This window comes from Antechinus flavipes, chromosome 4 (assembly GCF_016432865.1).
Source record: "Antechinus flavipes isolate AdamAnt ecotype Samford, QLD, Australia chromosome 4, AdamAnt_v2, whole genome shotgun sequence".
NCBI lineage: Eukaryota > Metazoa > Chordata > Mammalia > Dasyuromorphia > Dasyuridae > Antechinus > Antechinus flavipes.
The window spans coordinates 82,530,189-82,550,391 of NC_067401.1; the positions used below are offsets into that span (position 1 = coordinate 82,530,189).

Sequence of the window (20,203 nt, forward strand, 5' to 3'; positions counted from 1 at the left end):
GCAAAGCTAAGAGGCAGAGAGAGGTAGAACCCAGAGGCCCAGAACCTATCTAGTAAGCTACAAATCAGCAGTGAGAGATGGGTGCATCAATCTCTAGTTGGAAACCCCCATAGGGATTTTTTACTTCTCTGTTATGTGGAAAACCGTCCTGTCCTACTCAGACTTAGTTCCTATTCCTTAGATCTATGGCTAAAAATGTGGTGTAGGATTGAATCTGCTGCCTCATTATTTTATTTCTATTCATTTTTGGTGAAATCTTAGTCTTGGATTACTCCTACCACTGAGTAAACTTCAAATATATGTTGTCTGATTTCAAAGGGAACTCTGATTAATCAATCCTTTTATTCATTCCCAATTGCTTCCGTAGCCTACTCCCCATACAATTCCCTTTTCTTTTTAAGCTACCCATATCTCCCCCTCTTCTCACCCTTTTCTGCTGAGGACCTCATCACTTATTTTACTGAAAAACTGCAGAGAAGCCTATGAATTTGCTCTTCTTCTTTTCATTCAATCCTTGACATCATCCCCTTTTCTCTCTGCCTTCTGATAATGAAGTTGTACATCTGGAGAAGACTAATCCTTTTTATACATGCTCTTGACCCCATTCCTCCAGTCTTTTCTAGAAGATTGCTCCCTCAAACATTCCCTCCTCCTAACTCATCTTCAGCCTCTCCCAGTCTCCTCTTAGGAGGAGACAGGGCATTAATTTTCCATCATCTTCAAACCTTCATCACCCATACAAAATCTTTACTTAACTCTCTATCAGCCCCTCAAGCAACTCTTCTACATCTCAGCTCCTTTTTTCAGCCAAACTCTTAGAAAAAGCCATTTCTTTTCCTTCTCTTACTCATTCCTCAATTCTTTGCCAACTGGCCTCTGATTTCATCATTCTGCCAAAGCTGCTTTCCAAATTTACCAATGGTCTCCTAATTACTAATTCCAGTGGCTTTCCCTCCCCAATCCTCCTTTTTGTCAAACTCTCCCTTGAACTTTTGTTTGGCATTATTATGCCTATTGGACATTTCAAACTGGATGATGTCCTGAAAATTGTTCAAAATTAACATGTTCAAAACTGAATTTCACTATTTCTATTCAGGGGACCACCTCAAATCTTCACATTTTCTCACCCCACATAGTACCATTTCTCGCATCTGACCTGTTCTCTCCACCCACATAGCCACCACTTGAGGTCAGGGCATCACTTGTTTCCTGGACAATTGCAAAGACCTCTTATCTTTCTCTTTGCTGTGCTTTTCCCTACTCTAATTGATTTTTTCACATTCAAGAAAAGATTTTCCTAATTAGTACTGACCACATAAACTTGGCCCACCCCCCTACTACAGTAAACTCCAGTTTGCATTCCCTCTTCACATCTACTTCATAGAGCCTTTCCTTCTTTTTTTTTTTTTTTAATTTTTTATTATAGCTTTTTATTTACAAGATATATGCATGGGTAATTTTTCAGCACTGACCCTTGCAAAACCTTCTGTTCCAACTTTTCCCCTCCTTCCCCCACTCCTTCCCCAAGATGGCAGGTTGACCAATACATGTTAAATATGTTAAAGTATATGTTAAATACAATATAGGTATACATGTCCATAAAGTTATTTTGCTGCACAAGAAAAATCGGGCTTAGAAATAAGATAAAAATAACCTGAGAAGGAAATCAAAAATGCAAGCAAACAAAAACAGGAGTGGAAATGCTATGTAGTGGTTTACACTCATTTCCCATAGTTCTTTCACTGGGTGTAGCTAGTTCAGTTCATTTACTGCTCTATTGGAACTGATTTGGTTCATCTCATTGCTGAGGATGGCCAGGAACATCAGAATTGATCATCATATAATATTGTATCTCCTGGTCCTGCTCTTTTCACTCAGCATCAGTTCATGTAAGTCTCTCTAGGTCTTGAGCCCTTCCTTCTTTTAAGACTCACTATAAAGACCACCTTCTACACAAAGCCTTTCCTGATCCTCACAAATGCTATTGCCTTCTCTCCTTGTCTTGTATTTATTGCCTTTAAATTTATTCTATGTATACGTATACATGTATGTGCATGTACAGCTTATTTCCCCTGGTAGAATGTAAACTCTCTGAAAGTAGGAATTGTCTTATTCCTTTATTTGTAAACTGAGTTTACAAAGTAAACCTAACACAGTGCCTGGCGCATAGCACCTATTGATTGTTTGATTTAAAACTTAATTAAATAACTTGATTATTTTTGTTGTGAGGCAGAAGCAACAATAGAAAGGGCTGAATTGGGGCTGGGTGAGGGGTGAGCTGGGGTGGGAGATTCTAAGACTGTCTCTGCCATTCATTAGCTTGGATGATTTACTCAAGTAACTGGGCTAATTGCCTCCCTCTGGGTCTCAGTTCCTTCTCTGTAAAGTATGGGGTGAAAGGATGTGACCTCTCTCAAATCACAGCGCTGAGTCTTATTAGCCTTGTGATCTCAGGCCACTCATTTAATATTTCAGATCTTCAATTTCTTAATCTATGAAATGTGGACAATAATAATTGCATAGCTCACCCCATGTGATAGTTAAGGTAAGCAGGTAAAAGGTACCATCATTTATGTTCATTTTCAGCATAGCATTTCCTATGGATAGACAATCAGTTTGTTTTTTGATTCCCTTAATTTTGTTAACAACCTACAACCCTAGCTTAGAAAAGAGACCCTAATGGCTCTGTCTCTTTCCCTGATTGAATACAATCAAACCAACTCGTTTTCCTTGTCTCTGCTATCTGGTCAAATTAACATTATGTTTCTTATAACTTAAATTTAAGCTAAGGAAAAACAGAAATAGAGAAAATAATTTACCCAAATCCCTGTAGATTTTCTATCTCATTAGTCATTGTTTGACATGACTTGACATTTCCTCTATACTGGGAGCATAGTTAAAGATCACATTTCTCTCCTCTGTGCTTTGGTTGCTCTGATCTCATTTCTCTGGAAAATAAAAGAAGAGTCATTTATAGGTTGTCAAACCTCCTGATGGAGTGTGGGATCTTCTCTACCTCCATTAGTTCAGAGCTCCTCCTCTTTGACCCCTTGACTCTAAGCAATCAATAGTCACAATAAAAAAGAATTATAGCTCACTTTCCGTAAATGCATTCTCAAACTGGGGGAGATCTGGCTGTTCTTCATAAAACATCCATATCTGGCTGACATTCAGAAGTGCGGTTGTACTGAGCCTTAAAAAACAAAAACAAAATCCTACCTCCAAATAAATACACAGCATGTGACCTTGGGTCCCTCACCCCAGTTTTTGGGGGCTTGGTTTTTTTATCTAAGGATTTGGTATAAATAATTTTTATCTTAACATTCTATAATACAGAACTCTGACCAAAAACCTTAAAGTTGCCCATAAATGATCATGAAAATAAATGAGCACACACATTTATACAGTTCTGTAAGGTTTGCAAAGTGCTTTCTTGACAACAATCAAGGCAGTGATCACCTTCATTTTACAGATGAGCATTTGGAGTCTTAGATATTTAGTGATCCAAGATCACAAGGCTAATAACCAACTATGAGAGATGAAACTTTTTTTTTTTTAATTCACAGAAAGGAACATAGAGCAATTTTGTGACCAACTTGGAAAGACTATGCATAATAGTTTAGTTTCTCAAATAATCCTTTTTTCTTGTTCTTATTATCTTGAAATGTTTCTGTTTGTTGAAGATTGTTAACAGGAAAAAAGTAAAGTTCAAATGAGACTACTTATATAAAGCATTTGACTCTTAAAGCACTCTATAAATGGTAGCTATTATTTTATACTGAACTCTATGAATAAATCATTATCCCGAAATAGCTAAGGTTGGCTACAAAAATGGATAAATAATGTTGAGGCAGAAAACCCAGCAAGAATTGTCTTAATACTGATTAGTCTGGTGTTCTCTGTTAAGGTTTCTCTGATTAGATTAATTGTGGTGCCTGGAAATAATCAAATTGTCTTGATCTAGCCCAGCTGGCCAGTGATTATTTGGATGAAGTTCCCTCACCTGTTAAATGAGAGAATCGAACTACATCATCTCTCAAGCTCCTTTCCAACCGGACTGTTTTGTGATTCTACGATAATAATCTTATCAGCAAACTCACAAAGACTCTTCATGGTTTACAAAGTGATCTTGGTAAACATGAGCTCATTTAATCTTCACAAGAACCCTATAAGGTAAGTACAGCAGATATTATGATCCCCAGAGGCTGCTAGGGAGCTCTGTGGATAGACCATTGGGCTTGGAGTCAAGAATAAGTCAGTGTCAGACACTTAACTACTTGTGTGAACCTGGTTCAGTTTGCCTCAGTTTCTTTAATTGTAAAGAGTAGTTATGCTTCAGGATTATTGTGGGGACCAAATGAGAAAATATTTGCAAAGTGCCTGGCATATAACAGGCCCTTAATAAATATTTATTTCCTTCCCCCTCCTCCTCCATTATACAGATGTTAGGGGCAGGATTTAAATATAGGTCTTTTTTGGACTCCACATCCAATATTGGTTCTAGGAATGCAGAGTCTCATAACCAGAAAGAAATATCATTAGAAAAAGCTTCTTTTTGTGGAAACCATTCTTCCTTTAGTGTGGAAGGACGTAACATATCTGGAGCCAGGCCTTTTCTCTGACCCTGGGGAGATTTCTACCTCGCAGTACCGGGAGGGTTAGGGATAGGGGTGGGGATGGAGAAGTAAGTTACCTGATCCTTACATCCTTTTCAGCTGGAGGATCTGAGTCTCAGCTTGGCAGGGGCTGCTTGGCTGAGCTGGGGCTCTCAAGCTCAAACTCGCTCCCTGGAGAAGAGAAATGGGAGACTATCGGGCAAATCTCCCCTTTGTTTCTCCTCTCCACTCTCAAGCCCAGCCTGGGGCCCAGGAAACAAGAGAGCTTCCATTTGTGTAGCACTTTTACAAAGTACACTCCTTCCCAACTCTAGGATGAGTTAGGTAATGCAGCAGAATCTGTTTTATGGGGGAGGAGAGTGGGGGACCTCGAGGAACTGTTTCTTACCTCATGATTCACTCTGTCAGCCACTTTTCTCTTACCCTGGAGAAATGTAAACACTTTTAATGTTTGCTTCTTTATAGTGTATTCTCTGGGGGAAGGGGAGGAAGGAGTCCTCTTTTCAGGTATCATACAGTGTTATTCTCTCCCCTCTTCATTCCAGGAATCTGCTCTCCCCTTTGGACTTCCTTCCTTCTCCTTCTTCTTTGCTAGATGACCATCTTCTTTCCCTTAAACACAGTTGTTGTCCAAGGCTTCCTCTTATTATTATTAATGATACTAACAACAACCACAAGGAACTTTATGTATTTCTCACTAGATCTCACAACAACCCTCTGAAACAGGAGCTATAATTATCTTCCTTTTGCAGTTGAGGAATTTGAAACTGAGAGAGGTTATGATCAATCACAAAAATGAAGTGACTTGCAAACCTTAGAACATTATATAGATATTAACTCTTATTATTGTTTTTATTGTATGATCTGTCCATGGTCACACTGCTAATATCTAAGGCCATTAAATTAATCATTTATGAGCAAACCTTCAGATCTACAGTACAACCCTAATATCTCTCCTGAATTCTAGTCTAGTCTAACAGGCTGCTGGCCATCTCAATTTAGATGACTCTGGATAGATATCTCGGGATGTCCAAAATGGAACTGGTTATCTTTTCCCATAAACTCACTAATCTTTCTGGTCTCTCTTTCTGTTGAGGATGTCACCATCCTTCTAAGTCACCCAAGTCATACTTATCTCTTTGCTGTGCCTCATCCTCTATATCCAATTAATTGCTGAGCTTTGGCAATTCTACCTCCATGACAACTCTTTCATTTCTCCCTCTCCCCACTCACACGGCCACCACTCTAATTCAGACCCATATCCCATCTTACTTAGACAGTAGTAACAACTTCAAAATCTATGATCTCTTCACTTCAGGCTTTTTTCTTCTTTATTTTCCAAATAGCTGTCAAATCAACCCAAGGCCCAAGTAAGAGTAAAAAACATTGGCGGCTCCTACTGCCTTAAAGATAAAATGCAAAGTCCTCAGCCTGGCATTTAATGAAAAACATTCACAATTTAGTGGAATTTACCTTTTTAAACCAATTTCATTCTATTTCCAGTGAACTACAAATTCCATAAAAACTTATCATTTGTTGATGATAAGTTGATATTTCATTTCTTATGCCTTCATATAGGCTGAGCCCAGTCCCAGAATGTACTCATATGTTACTTCTGTCTAAATCTTCCTCCTTTTCTTCAAGGTTCACCTTACTTAAAATTTCTCAGCCCTTTCCTGACATCTCTGTTTAGTATTTTCCTACTCCTCAGATTACTTTAGTATTTATTTACCCGTGTACTTGGACCCTCAGAATGTAAGCTCTATGAGGAAAATTAAATTTTTTTTCTATCTACAATGCTTTGCTTTTTAAGTACTTAATGTTTACTATATAAAATGATCATTGCTGCCAGAGGGATTAATGCCAAGAATTATGTAGCATTTAAAAAAATAATACTGGGGCAGAGCTGGGACAAAACAAGTCCTAGGTAAGTTACATCTAATAAACCTTGAAGGTTTTCACTACAACCCACATAAATGAAAGCAGAATTAACTGGTATTAAAACTATGGGCTCAAATGGATCTGATGTGGATATCCCCTGTGATGAAGGCAAATCACATGCTTTCCTGGATAGCCCTTGTCACATCCTCTCACATGGTCATTACACATGTCCATTCAAAGTGCTGAAGACCTGAGTTTTTATATTTTGAAGATCTTTCACACACATAACTGATGTGTCTTTCTCTATTCTATATTTCTTTGGAGGCATCCCTTACATAACTGCTCTTAGGAACACCTGCCAGATCTAATCGTCTATAGGAAATTTGTCTTCATTTTAGATCTGTGTTGGATCATTTCTATGACAATGGTCAACATCTTTGTCAAGACTAGATCTACATTTTTCATGCCTTGCTGGATACTAAAGATTGAAGGGTTCTTGAACCTTGTTATATTTTCCAAGGAAATTAATTTTGATATATGCATGAAGACATCTTGTTGGAGGCCTTTAAAGTGTTTTTTTTTTTTTTTAATTGACTCGGATACTTTTAATAGTAAATAAAAAATAAGTATAGTAGCACTTTATATTCTATAAATTCTTCATTCACAATGTGCATAAAGATACAGATTACCAAAGAATACTGCTAATAAAAACCTGACTAATCTCTTCTAAAACTCTCATCAAGGTCGTTGCTGTGTGGGTAGATTATTCTTGTAAAAATTTTATGTGCATGGGCAAGTAGGTATGGAGTAAGTAATTGTTAGTCTTTTGGGGTAGTAACAAGGTCAAAGGTTTTTGCCACTCTTCTGGTATTTTTCCCTCATCTAGTCTCCCACACTTTGATAACTGATCCCTCAACACCTTCAAAATTGTGTTGCCTCTAGCATGGACCTTTCTTCTGTATCTAGATGCTTTTTCCATTTTTGTCCTCTGTAATATCATTTCTATTTCTAAGACTGCAATAGCAGGTATTTAGGTATTGTCTTTATTGTGTAAATGGAGAGCCTAGTGGGGATAAGGCTATCCATATTTACTGAGGTTGGTTCTTGGGAAATAAGGTGGTCTGTTACCAGGACAACACTCTCAGCTCAGATTGGCTGATAGGAAAAGATAATGATAGATGTTGGAGCAGATGTGGGAAAACTGGGACACTGATGCATTGTTGGTGGACTGTGAACTGATCCAACTGAGCAATTTGGAATTATGCTCAAAGGGCAATCAAACTGTGCATACCCAGCAAGCGTCATTTTACTGAGTCTATAGCCCAAGGTAATCATAAAGGAAAGAAAAGGACCCACGTTGTGCAAAAACATTTGTAGCAGCTCTTTTTGTAGTGGCAAAGAATTGCAAAATGAGTAGATGCCCATCAATTGGGGAATGGCTGAATAAGCTGTGGTGAAAGGTAATGGAAGCTGTGGCCTTCACGCTGTCTCCTGCAGAGTTCCCATCACTTTCCTTTTATTCCCAGGCAGGGCCTCTTACCTTCCTCAGAACCCACATTATGGTTCATGTGTTTCCCTCTCCAGCAAGGTTGGACTTTTAAAAGACAATACCTTAAATCTGAAGGAATGGAACTTTTATGACAGAATTCCAGGCAGTGCAGCCATAAGTGAAAGAGAGATGCTTGCAAGTGGGAACCTTTCAACATCTTACTATGTTGGTGGTCCCCTGGTACTCGTATGAGTCAAAAACTGCTCAGCACCCGAGGGTCCAAATAAATTCTCTCAGACACTTTTTGTTTGTTAAAGATTTTAAATCACAAGCTAGATTTGATGCTTTCAAATACAGTTCTTTAAGAATATTAGATTTGTTACAAATTATCAGTACCTTCAAATGACAGAAAACTTTACACTGTTGGAAAAATTAGGTGAAATTTTTCATGTGAGTTAAACAGCCCTTTCATCACTAAGTGGAATTTCCAAGACATGCAATAAATGGCTATTAAACTTTTAAAAATTGCCCTAATTTGCTGTGTTGAGATTTTAAGCCGGTCCGTAAATCAAGGCATCTATGTGCTCTGGCCACACTGTACTGACCTCGCTTTTCCTCACTCAGGGCAGTTATAAGGATATATATTCCTTCTAAGCACCACTTTTTCAATTTTACTGATGCATCTTATTTCTTTTCTCCTCTATTCTTTGTGCAAATTTTCCAATAAATCAATAGAAACTATGCTAAAAGGAAGAAGCCTTATGCTCTAAAGGCAAATACAGCTGATTTCCTGTAGATTCCAACAGTAAATGACTTGGAAGGAGAAGGGCTTCAGCTGTGTGACTCTGAAAGAGGGAGGAAAACCTTATTTTTAATTTTAATGTGGATCTGCCAGACTGCAGGACAAAGAGAGTCTCCTAATTAGAAAGTGAGGGCAAAACAGAAGACATCTGGCTATGGCTAATGGCCACTCACTGGAGCTCCTGTGAGCTGAGCAGCCCTTACTGACAGAACCATATAAGAATTAGTACCATCAACATTTTATATAGAATTTGAGTATAAATTTGATACACAGTGCAACTGAGCTGCTTTAAAAAAATCACCTTGGCTTTTTAATCTCTTAAAATTTATAATAGAACATTAAAATATTTTCTAATAAAATCAGTCTTAAGTATAAGATTTCATGATCTCAATATCATATACTTTCTAAATAAATATCTCTCACCTATAGCTCTTGAAGGTATTACATGGTGACATGATGCAGATAAGTCAAACAGTATTTTTTGGTGAAAACAAACCATCAATTTAAAAATAAACAAGTTTAAAAACACTCTGAACTTAAGTTGCAGAAAATCAAAACACGCTTAATGATACAGTTATTGTACATATATCTTTAAAATAACTAAATGCATGCTCAGCAACACTTCAGTTTACAAAAACAAAACAAAATCCCTTAAAAACAAATCTAATCTAAATAAATAAGCAGAAACACAAAGGGAGGTACTGTACCAGCCAGTAACACATAGAAATATAAAATTGATTTCTCCCTTCCTCTTTTAGATGATTCTGACATGAAAATAATGTAAAGCAAAGATTATTTTCTGGAAAATTATAATTCTTAATAATGTTTTGCATTAAATAATGTGTAATTGTTGCCCATGATATGAAAAGGCAAAGTAAGGCTCCTAAATGTTAGACAATTGAGCCTCAGAGGAGGATAATTCCATTTTATCATTACTAATTATCTTTTGGGAAAGAAGGGGAATTCCAGAAATGACTGAACCTTTAAAGCTGACAAAATGTCTATTAAATGTCCCTTATGCATATTCAAATTCATTATATAAAAACGCACATTCAAATGTAAAAAGAAACATAATTTTTTTTAATACTGAATCATTTATCTCAATGATGTAATCTTACTTGTCCAAAAAAAAAAGTTTGCTTTTAAGATGAGAGGCTGGAACTTGAAGCATTCATTCATGGCATTTATTAGTATGGAAACCATGTCAGAAGCATGTACTGACCATGGGTTAGAAATGGGGGCCTGAGGAGCAGCAGGAACTGTTTGATCTAACTGGCTCAGCTAGAAATCAATCATCGTCAACTGCTGCACATAGCCATCAGAGCTTCCACGCCAGAGCCAAATTTCTGAAATTCAATTGTCTACTTCAGGCCATCTATTCCAGAGTTGTATAGTTAAACAATGGTTAAAATGGAAAGAAAATCTGTGCCTGCACAGCAATATTCAAGATAAAAGAATAATGACGATCATTATTATTCTGTGTTGGGTATTTGCTCATAATAACTGCCTGAGAATAGAGAAATACATACACACAACTATTTCACATACGGAAGGTGGACTTGGAAAACATTGATTTGCTAAACCTGGATTACACAGCTCTTGAGTATAATTAAAAACACATTAAGACTATAAGGAAATTCCTTTTTGTGACACACACAAGACTTATTGCATGATAGCTGGAAGCAACATCTTTGGACAAACAAATGTAAACTAAAAGTGATCTTTAACCCTTAGCATATCAGGATGGCTAAAAATGGGTGGTTATAGGAATGCTTTGTCCATTTCTATTTGCAGCGACTTGCAGGAAGATACTGATGTGCTCTCACGGACATCAAGATTTGGTCATCCTTCCACCCTCCGGTGCTCGGAGTCTCTGCCCAAGAAGAAGTCTCTGTTGCCCAAGGTATTTCACCAAAAGCGGCAGCGCACGGGACAGAAGCGTTCTCACCACTAGCAGCACTCAAGGCTGGGACGCTGCTAGGAGAAGGATATCCTGTGTTTAAGCTCTGTTATTCCCTGCAGTAACTTGGAATAATAGAAATCCATGTTGGCCGCAAAGTCAGTACAAACGGGTGATTCGACATCACCAAAGGTACAGTACAGGGCAGTTCCTCCGACGCTGAGGAAAACGGTCACTATGCACAGCAAGACCAGTAAAAGGCAGGAGCCGCCACCAACTTCATCTGTAAGATCATGAAGACAAACCAGAGGTCACGTACAAATCTCCAATATGGAGAGGTCATCAAAGGGAAACCAAAACAGGACCCTAAGCACCTGCCAGGATGAAAAGAAGCCCGGTCCTCTAGGAAAAGCTTCAGGCTTCACTAATGTGAACAAAAAACCACTTATATTTCAATGTCTTGCAGCTTATTCAACTTGGAAGATCCCAGATGAATGGCTGGGAGAGGTTCAGTAGTCCCCATATTCAACCTCGTCCTCTTAAGATGAGGAAATTAGGGAGCAGAGGGAGTAACTGATTTGTCTAGGGACGGGCTAGCAAACATTTGGGCTGGAGTTCAGGCCTAGGACTTCTGGGCCTCCCAACTTAGTGACTTAGATACTACATCATGGTGCCTTTCTGACTCGAGTCAGAATAGAAATTAATGCTATCACTAAGATTAGGTATAGAGACAAAGTATATGTGATCTTTGAGAAAAGAAGTCAATTTTACATTCTGCTAGTGCCTACAACATAAAAAAAAATTAAAAGCCTAAGCTGTCCCAGAACTTAAAGCATCCAATCCCGACCCCCACACTTGAGAAAATTGAGCCTACATAAGGTAGTAACTTGCCCAAAGCCACTAATGGTAAATAATGGAGCTGAGACTCTGATCCAAGTTCTCTGACTCCAAATCTAAGACTCTTTTAAGGTCAATTTGCTCTTGTAGTAATGAAACTGTGCTTAAAGAGAATCTGAGCATTTTAATATAAAATTTTACTCTATAATTACAAATCCTGAGGTAACCAAGATAAATTGAAATAATTTATTAATATTATGGTTAAAGCTTTGCTTTAGGTAAGAATGTCATTTTTGAATCAAATGAAATGATTGAACCTAGAAATTCCTCTGCTGAAAAAAAAAGTTTATTCAAATAGAAATATGCCTTTTATAAGCCCAGATCATCATTTATTTGTTTTTTTATTTTTGTTTGTTTGTCTTTTTTTGAGGCAATTGGGATTAAGTGACTTGCCCCAGGATCACACGGCTAGAAAGTGTTGTGTCTGAGGCTAGCTCTGAACTCTATCTACCCTCATATCTTTTTTTTTTTCCCCCTGAGGCAATTGGGGTTAAGTGACTTGTCCAGGATCACACAGCTAGGATGTGATAAGTGTCTGAAGCCAGATTTGAACTCAGGTCCTCTTGACTTCAGGCCGGTGCTCTATCCATTGCACAATCCAGCTGCCCTCCCCAACCCCAGATCATCATTTAGAAACTTCAGCACAACTATCTCCATATAGTTTAAACTGTTCATAATTTTTTTTTTAACTTTATTGATATATGTTTAAAGTGTTCAAGGAGAAAAAGGTTGTCTCTAAGATGTTTGTAGCAAAAACACAGGTTGAATAGAATCTACAGAATGCAGTGATGATATAATCATCCACCAAAATTCCCACAACTCTTGAGAGTCCTTTAATACCTGTGGTCACTTCAGTTGATCTTCCAGGCAGACCAGCCAAGAATTGCCATTCCCATTTTACAGATGAGGCAAATGAAGCTCAGGGAAATTAATCGACTTAGCTAAAATTACATACATGCCATAAATGGTAGAAATGGGAATGAAACTAAGTGTGGACCCTGTGTGCTTGACATTTGGGCAGTTGCCCTCTCATGACAGAAAAGATTTATGGGAATGGAGCTTTTTGGTTTTGTAGGTTTCTTTACATAGAACAGTGTAAAGACAGATAAGGATACATGGTCTTTTTTCCATTTTCATGTTTCAGGAAAAAGAAATGGGGAGTTGGGGGAAGAGTGACTTAAAGACATCTCTGAACTAGGCAAAGCCAAGAATGGAGCAACAGTCTGAATTCTCAGGACTATCAAGAAGGCAGCCTGGTGTGTCCTAGCTCTGGGGTCACCGCTTAGTGGTTCTCAGATATCCTGCTGCTCACTATTTGTGTGACATTTGGCAAGCCATTGCCTTTGAGTTACTTCATCTGTAAAGTAAGAGGGTTGAACTAGATGATCTCAAGTTTTCTTTCATGTACAAGTCTATATTCTATAGCCAATAAGTAGATGGGATAGAGTGACAGAAAGTTCTTGAAATACAGTGGAGAGAATCAGGGTCAAGAGGTGATTAATAACATCTGTGATTTAGACAAAAGTACTACACTCCTGGACATATTTCTTTTAAATCCTGCCCTAATTTGTGTTTTTTATCTAACTTAGAGTGATTAATGAAACAATATTATAAATATTTAAATAATGTTATATTTTAAAATAAGCCTAAGGTAACAAAGTTATGCTTTAACTTTAAGAAATGGGGCATGCTATTGGTTATCAAGTCCTGACCCCTTAGGTAATTTGGCTTATGAAATCATATTACCCAATACCACCCCTGTCCCAAAGGCAGCTATGAATTGCAGGGAAAAATGAGCTTCTATAGGACCAGTCCTGCAAATTCCAACTTATAAAATTATGGCAAAGCTGATGGCAATTATTAGAATTTTAAATTCCAGAATATTATTCTCCTAATGAATTTTTATCCATTGTAGAGTTATCTGAGGAGATGGGGATACTTTAAAAGAGGATCAAGAACTTGATACAAGGCTTATAATCTACAGATATTCTGAAAGAGTAATAAATAGTAATAAGAGTAATCCTTTCTGAGATGATGCTTTTCTTTTTCCTCATGATGAGCTATGTGAAAGAAACAAAAGTTCTAGCAATCTCTAGTTAGAGGCAAACAAAATGTTCAAAATTGAAATGATTTGAAGAAAATAATTTCTGCATTAAAATCTTCCTTTCATGACTCAATGTGGAATAAGTCAACCTAGGTTCTTAAAGGTGATTTCTGTCTGTGCACCACAAATTCTGACATATGCCATGAAGAACAACAGACTCGAGCATAGACATAATGATGGGCTGTTTTCCTTACAGTGAAGTGTGTAAAGGTGTTTTTTAGGAAAGCTGACCACCATGAAATTATACATATTTATTACAACCTCTTCCTAGTTGAATAGAATATGTAGGGATAAAATTAGTTGCTAAATTCACATCGCTTTTAAAAAATTTTGTTACTAATCATTATCTACAACTTACCCTGATCCAAGGAGTCTTCCATTTCTTGGAACCTCACTCGTCTCTTTGATGACTTTTGCTGCATTTGGGAAAGCTGATTTCCTTCACTATTTCTTTTCTTTAATATAGATACCAATCCCTCTGTTGGAACAACCTGTCAAATTTTAGAAACACCACTTTTAAGTATTGCCAAGGAAAACAAATTGATGGATCATATTAATAACACATTTCATTATTCATCAGGGTAGGGGCAAAACAAAAGTTCATTGTTTACTTTTTTTTTCATTAATTACTTTTTAATAAGATTAATGATATTTGGATGTTGCTGTTTTGTAATCCATAAGTAGGAACAAAAACACAGTATGAAAGATGCCAAGAGTATTAGTTATTTATAACTACATATTATATAATTATATAACTATAATTAGTTATGTATAGCACCAAAAATGGTGCTTATAAATTGAAATGATATGTTAGATTAGGTTTTCCTATAGAAAACTAATGTTTTAAATAATATACCAGAAACCATAAAGCTTCCTAGATCAAAAACATATTTGTACATACTAATAAAGCAATAGAGAACCAATAATATAGTTCTAAGGAGGCAAAACTAGAGAGTTTTTTTTTTTAAGTAGATTTGGAGATTTTAATGGACAATAAACTTAGTCAACAATGTGACATGGGAATCAAAAAAGCTAATGTATCCCAATAAGATCAGGAGTGAAACAAAGTTGCCCACTATCACCATTACTATTAAATATTGTATTAGAAATGCTAGCTTTGGTAACAAGAGTTGAGAAAGAGATTAAAGGAATTAGAGTAGGCAATGAGGAAACCGAATTATCACTCTTTGCTGATGATATGATGGTATGTTTAGAGAACCCCAGAGATTCTACCAAAAAGCTATTAGAAATAATCCACACCTTTAGCAAAGTTGCAGGATACAAAATAAATCCACATAAGTCATCAGCATTCTTATATATCACTAACAAAACCCAACAGTTAAAGTTACAAAGAGAAATTCCATTTAAAGTAACTACCAATAGTATAAAATATTTGGGAATCTATCTGCCAAGGTTGAAAGTCAGGAACTATCTGAGCAAAACTACGAAACACTTTCCACACAAATAAAGTCAGATCTAACCAATTGGGAAAATATTAAATGCTCTTGGATAGGACGAGCAAATATAACAAAGATGACATTACTCCCTAAACTAATCTATTTATTTAGCGCTATACCAATCTGACTCCCAAAAAACTATTTTTAATGACCTAGAAAAAAAAATAAAACAAAGTCCATATGAAAAACAAAAGGTCAAGAATTTCAAGGGAACTAATGAAAAAAAATTAAATAAAGGTAGCCTAGCTGTGCCAGATTTAAAATTATATTATAAAGCAGCGGTTAACAAAACCATTTGCTATTGGCTAAGAAATAGATTAGCTGATCAGTGGAATAGATTAGGCTCAAAGGAGAAAATGGTCAATAACTTTAACAATCTAGTGTTTGACAAATCCAAAGACCCCAGCTCTTGGGATAAGAATTCACTGTTTGACAAAAACTGCTGGGAAAATTGGAAATTAGTATGGCAGAAACTAGGCATTGACCCACATTTACCACCGTACACCAAGATAAGGTCAAAATGGGTTCAGGACCTAGCCATAAAGAATGAGATTATAAATAAATTAGAAGAACACAGGATAGTTTACCTCTCAGACCTGTGGAAGAGGAAGGAATTTGTGGCCAAAGAAGAACTAGAGATCATTATTAATCACAAAATAGAAAATTTTGATCATATCATATTGAAAAGTTTTTGTACAAACAAAACTAATGCAGACAAGATTATAAGGGAAGCAATAAACTGGAAACACATTTTTACAATCAAAAGTTCTGATAAAGGCCTCATCTCCAAAATATAGAGAGAATTGACTCTAATTTATAAGAAATTAAGCCATTCTCCAATTGATAAATGGTCAAAGAATATGAACAGAGAATTCTCAGAAAAAGAAATTAAAACTATTTCTAGTCATATGAAAAAGATGCTCCAAGTCATTATTAACAGAGAAATACAAATTAAGACAACTCTGAGATACCACTACACACCTGTCAGACTGGCTAGAATAATAGGGAAAGATAATGTGGAATGTTGGAGGTGATGTGGGAAAACTGGAACACTGATATGTTGTTGATGGAATTGTGAATATAACCAGCCATTCTGGAGAGCAATTTGGAACTATGCTCAAAAAGTTATCAAACTGTGCATACCCTTTGATCCAGCAGTATTACTACTGGGCTTCTATCCCACAGAGATCTTAAAGAAGGGAAAGGGACCTGTATGTGCAAAAATGTGTGTGGCAGCCCTTTTTGTAGTGGCTAGAAACTGGAAATTGAGTGGATGTCCATGAATTGGAGAATGGCTGAATAAATTATGGTATATGAATGTTATGGAATATTATTGTTCTGTAAGAAATGACCAGCAGGACGATTTCAGAAAGGCCTGGAGAGATTTACATGAACTGATGATGGTGAAATGAGCAGAACCAGGAGATCATTATATACTTCAACAACAATACTACATGATGATCAATTCTGATGGACGTGGCTCTCTTCAACAATGAGATGAACCAAATCAGTTCCAATAGAGCAGCCATTATTGAACCAGCTCCACCCAGTGAAAGAACTCTGGGAAATAAGTATAAACCACCACATAGAATTCCCAATCCCTCTATTTTTGTCTGCCTGCATTTTTTATTTCCTTTACAGATTAATTGTACACTATTTCAAAGTCTGATTCTTTTTGTACAGCAAAATAATTGTATGGACATGTATATGTATATTGTATTTAACATATACTTTATTTTTATTATAGCTTTTTATTTACAAGTTATATGCATGGGTAATTTTACAGGATTGACAACTGCCAAATCTTTTGTTCCAATTTTTCCCCTCCTACCCCCTCCCCCAGATGGCAGATTGACCAATACATAATGTAAACTTAGCCTTGATTTAGCAATCTTAGAAGCTGCTTCCAAGGTGATTAATATCTTATTCTATTCATGGATCCTTCTGTAACATATTGGACAAATAGTGACCTAGCCTCTTCTTGAATATTTCCAAATGACAGAAAATTCCTCACTTTAAAAGGCATCCTATTCCATTTTTTGATTGGTCCAATTATCAGAAATTCTCTCTTAAACCAAAATCTTCTTCCTTTTATCTTCTATTCTTGATTCTCCTTTCTAAAGTCAAGAAAAATGTCCAATAACATTTTAAATGTTTCAAGACCATTATTATATTCCAACTCTTCTTCCAGCTAAACATTCCCCTGTTCTTCTAAAGCATCCTTTATGGTTTGGGGTTGTTCTCTTTTGAAATGGCTCAAACTTATTAATGTCCTTTCTAAAATGTGGTACTGAGAAATAAAAAAAAGACTATAGATGTGGTTTGATGAAGAGAGAGTACATTGGTACTATCACCGTTTTTGTTCTGGACAATGGTTCTATTAATGTAGCTTAAATTGTATTATTTTTAGCAACCACACATTATTGATTCATACAGATATTCTAGTGCACTAAAAATTCCAGATCTTTATTATATGAACTGAAGTCAGAAAGAACTAAGTTCATAGACAATGTTTATATGGAGTTTTCTGAGACAAGAGGTACCAATAGGGATCTTTATATATAGTTTAATGAAACCTATTTCTATCTGAGTTTGAGACCATTGCCTCAGGAGTTAGTCTTTCTGAGAAGGTGTGGCTGAAAAAATTCTTTACCTCACCAACTGTGGTCAGTTCTCTAGCACTGAACTTGACCAGGCTGGCCTTGAACAAGAGACACATGACCCATTGCCAGAACTGTACTGAGATTTCCTTCCCCCTCTTTTTCTTCCCCCCCCCCCACCCAAATTTGGTAGAATGAATTGCCAAGGCTTGAACTTTGTTTTGTGAGAATTTGGTGTTTCTTTTATGTAACAAAGAAGCACTAGAATAGGACTCTGGTGGAAATTTCCTAGTCTTCCACCAAAGGAAAAAAAGGGAAGAAATCACTTTGCTTTATCAGGACATTCTTAGTGAATCAGTGTTGGCCCTTAGTGTTGCCTTCCTGGCCTATGTGTTCATGTAATTCTTCAATAATCTGTCCTGGAGATTAATCTGTTCTAGGGATTAATATAGCTGTGTCAGTTTGGGCAAATCACTTTACTTTTTGGGGTTTTAATTTCCTTCATTATAAAATGAGAAATCCATGTGCTAGTTATGCTCTAGAGGGGATTTCTGTTTTATTAGATGATCTTGGAGGTTCTTTCCAATTCTGTGTTGCCAACTTGTCAACTGCATTAGTTTACAGTTTTTAGATTCTATTTTGTCTTTTTTGGAAAATATTTGGATATATTCCAACTTCTAGAGCTCTTCTTCATTCTTCAGAGATAAATAGCAACCATTCATAATTGTATCTGCATGTTATTTCAATTAATTGCACTACAATTTGCCTGTAACTGAAGACTTAAAACTTCAAAGACAAACTGTGGGGACTAAAGCAGTTAAATAGATAATAGGAACTAAATCATTTCTTAGGTCTGTTCTTTATTAATTCCATATAATTTGCCATAAGTATTGGGTTTATTTTGTAAACTTGTTTGGAGTATAAACTAAAGATATTTTAAAAAACTGTTTTTCGTAATTTTTCATATTTTTCATAAAATTAAATTCCTTTTATGCTATATTTCTCATGACATTTTTCTTAAAATGTCAACTGGGGATACAAAGAAAGGCAAATGCACAGGTCCTGACCTTATGGAGCTCACACACTAACAGAGGGGAGAGTAGTGCTGTATTTATGAGATCTTAACAGTGTAGGTGGAAAGGAAGTTCAGAGGCCTTAGTGTGGGGATGGTAGGGACTGGGGAGGAGTTTAATAAATAAATTGATAATTTAATAATTTAATAAGTAAATAAATTAAAAAATAATTTAATAACAATTTTTTTTTGAGGGGGAGGACATTCAGGGTTAAGTGACTCACCCAGGGTCACTTAGCTAATAAGTAGTTAGAAGCCAAATTTGAACTCAGGAAGATGAGTCTTCCTGACTCTAAAGCAGGCACTTTATCCACTACACCACCTACCTGCCCCTTAATAAAAATTTAATGAATGAAAAATACTTCATATTCTTTCAAATAAGCTACCTTTCTGAAACCAATAATGTAGAAAGACAGTTAAAAAGAACAGATTACTAAAAGAACTGTTCAATCATTTTTGCAATTTTACAGACATATAAATGAAAGCAGAATAAAAAAATATTTGGTACTTTTAGCTTGACAACAAAATTAATATATGCCTTTTGGTATCATTATTTCATGCTAGTTATCCAATCTTTAAAACTGCTCACAAAGTTTCAACATAAGATTATCTATCTACCACTACTTTCTTGTAACTATCTGTGTGCAGAAAAGGAAGTCAAGAAAGAAAACATAATTGGAGGAAGAAAAGTAGTATTATTTCTTTAATGCCTTCATTCCATAATTGCTCAGGCTTTGGAGTCTAAATCAGATTATAGGTGAGAGCAGATTATGTTAAAAATAGAAAACAATCTTCAGTTCTAACCTATTTCTTGAGGCTACTGATAGCAACATTAGTTTAACTCTGGCAAATGTGGAATAGTGGAGAGACAATGGATCTGGAAGCCAGGGTTAGGTATTGCTCCCAATACATGCTGACTCAGTGACCCTGGGAAAATCACTTAATGTCTTAGTGCTTTAGGACTTCCCTGTACCAACAGAATCTCAAAGCCAGCCCCTCTTTCCATCTCTGAATTGTTTAAGATAACTGTACCCCAAAGGATAAAGCTGTTGTACAGAGAATGTTTTTTACCCAATATCATTTTATACTTGGTTAATTCAGCTTCTTCATCTCTAAAATGATAAAGTGGACGAGGTGATAGACCTCGAAGGTTCCTTCCATTTCTAAATCCTGTGGTGCTAACTGGAGATTCTACATCTGATTCAAGATTCTTATGCATACATAAATTAATGATCTTCAAAGTAGTCTTTGTGAAAATATGAATATATGTGCATATATAGATATAGACATGATTTTATTATGCTTCTATACAAAAAAATTCTTATAGCTTTTTTGCTGAAAAGTTATTTTCATAGGCAATTTATCATACCCACCTATCTACTCAT

The 20,203-nt window shown here is 36.2% G+C and overlaps 1 protein-coding gene across 3 annotated transcripts in view; it reads right to left on the reverse strand.

The window, feature by feature from the left end:
• Positions 1-8,287: 8,287 nt before the first annotated feature.
• CNST (consortin, connexin sorting protein) overlaps positions 8,288-20,203 on the reverse strand; it is a 96,153-nt gene continuing 84,237 nt past the window's right edge. For all 3 annotated transcript variants that reach the window (XM_051993445.1, XM_051993446.1, XM_051993447.1), the window contains 2 exons: positions 14,048-14,180; positions 8,288-10,971 (listed from right to left, as the gene is read on the reverse strand). In XM_051993445.1, the coding sequence (XP_051849405.1) occupies positions 10,766-10,971; positions 14,048-14,180 (339 nt within the window). In that variant the 3' untranslated portion in view covers positions 8,288-10,765. The remainder of the gene's footprint in view (positions 10,972-14,047; positions 14,181-20,203) is intronic.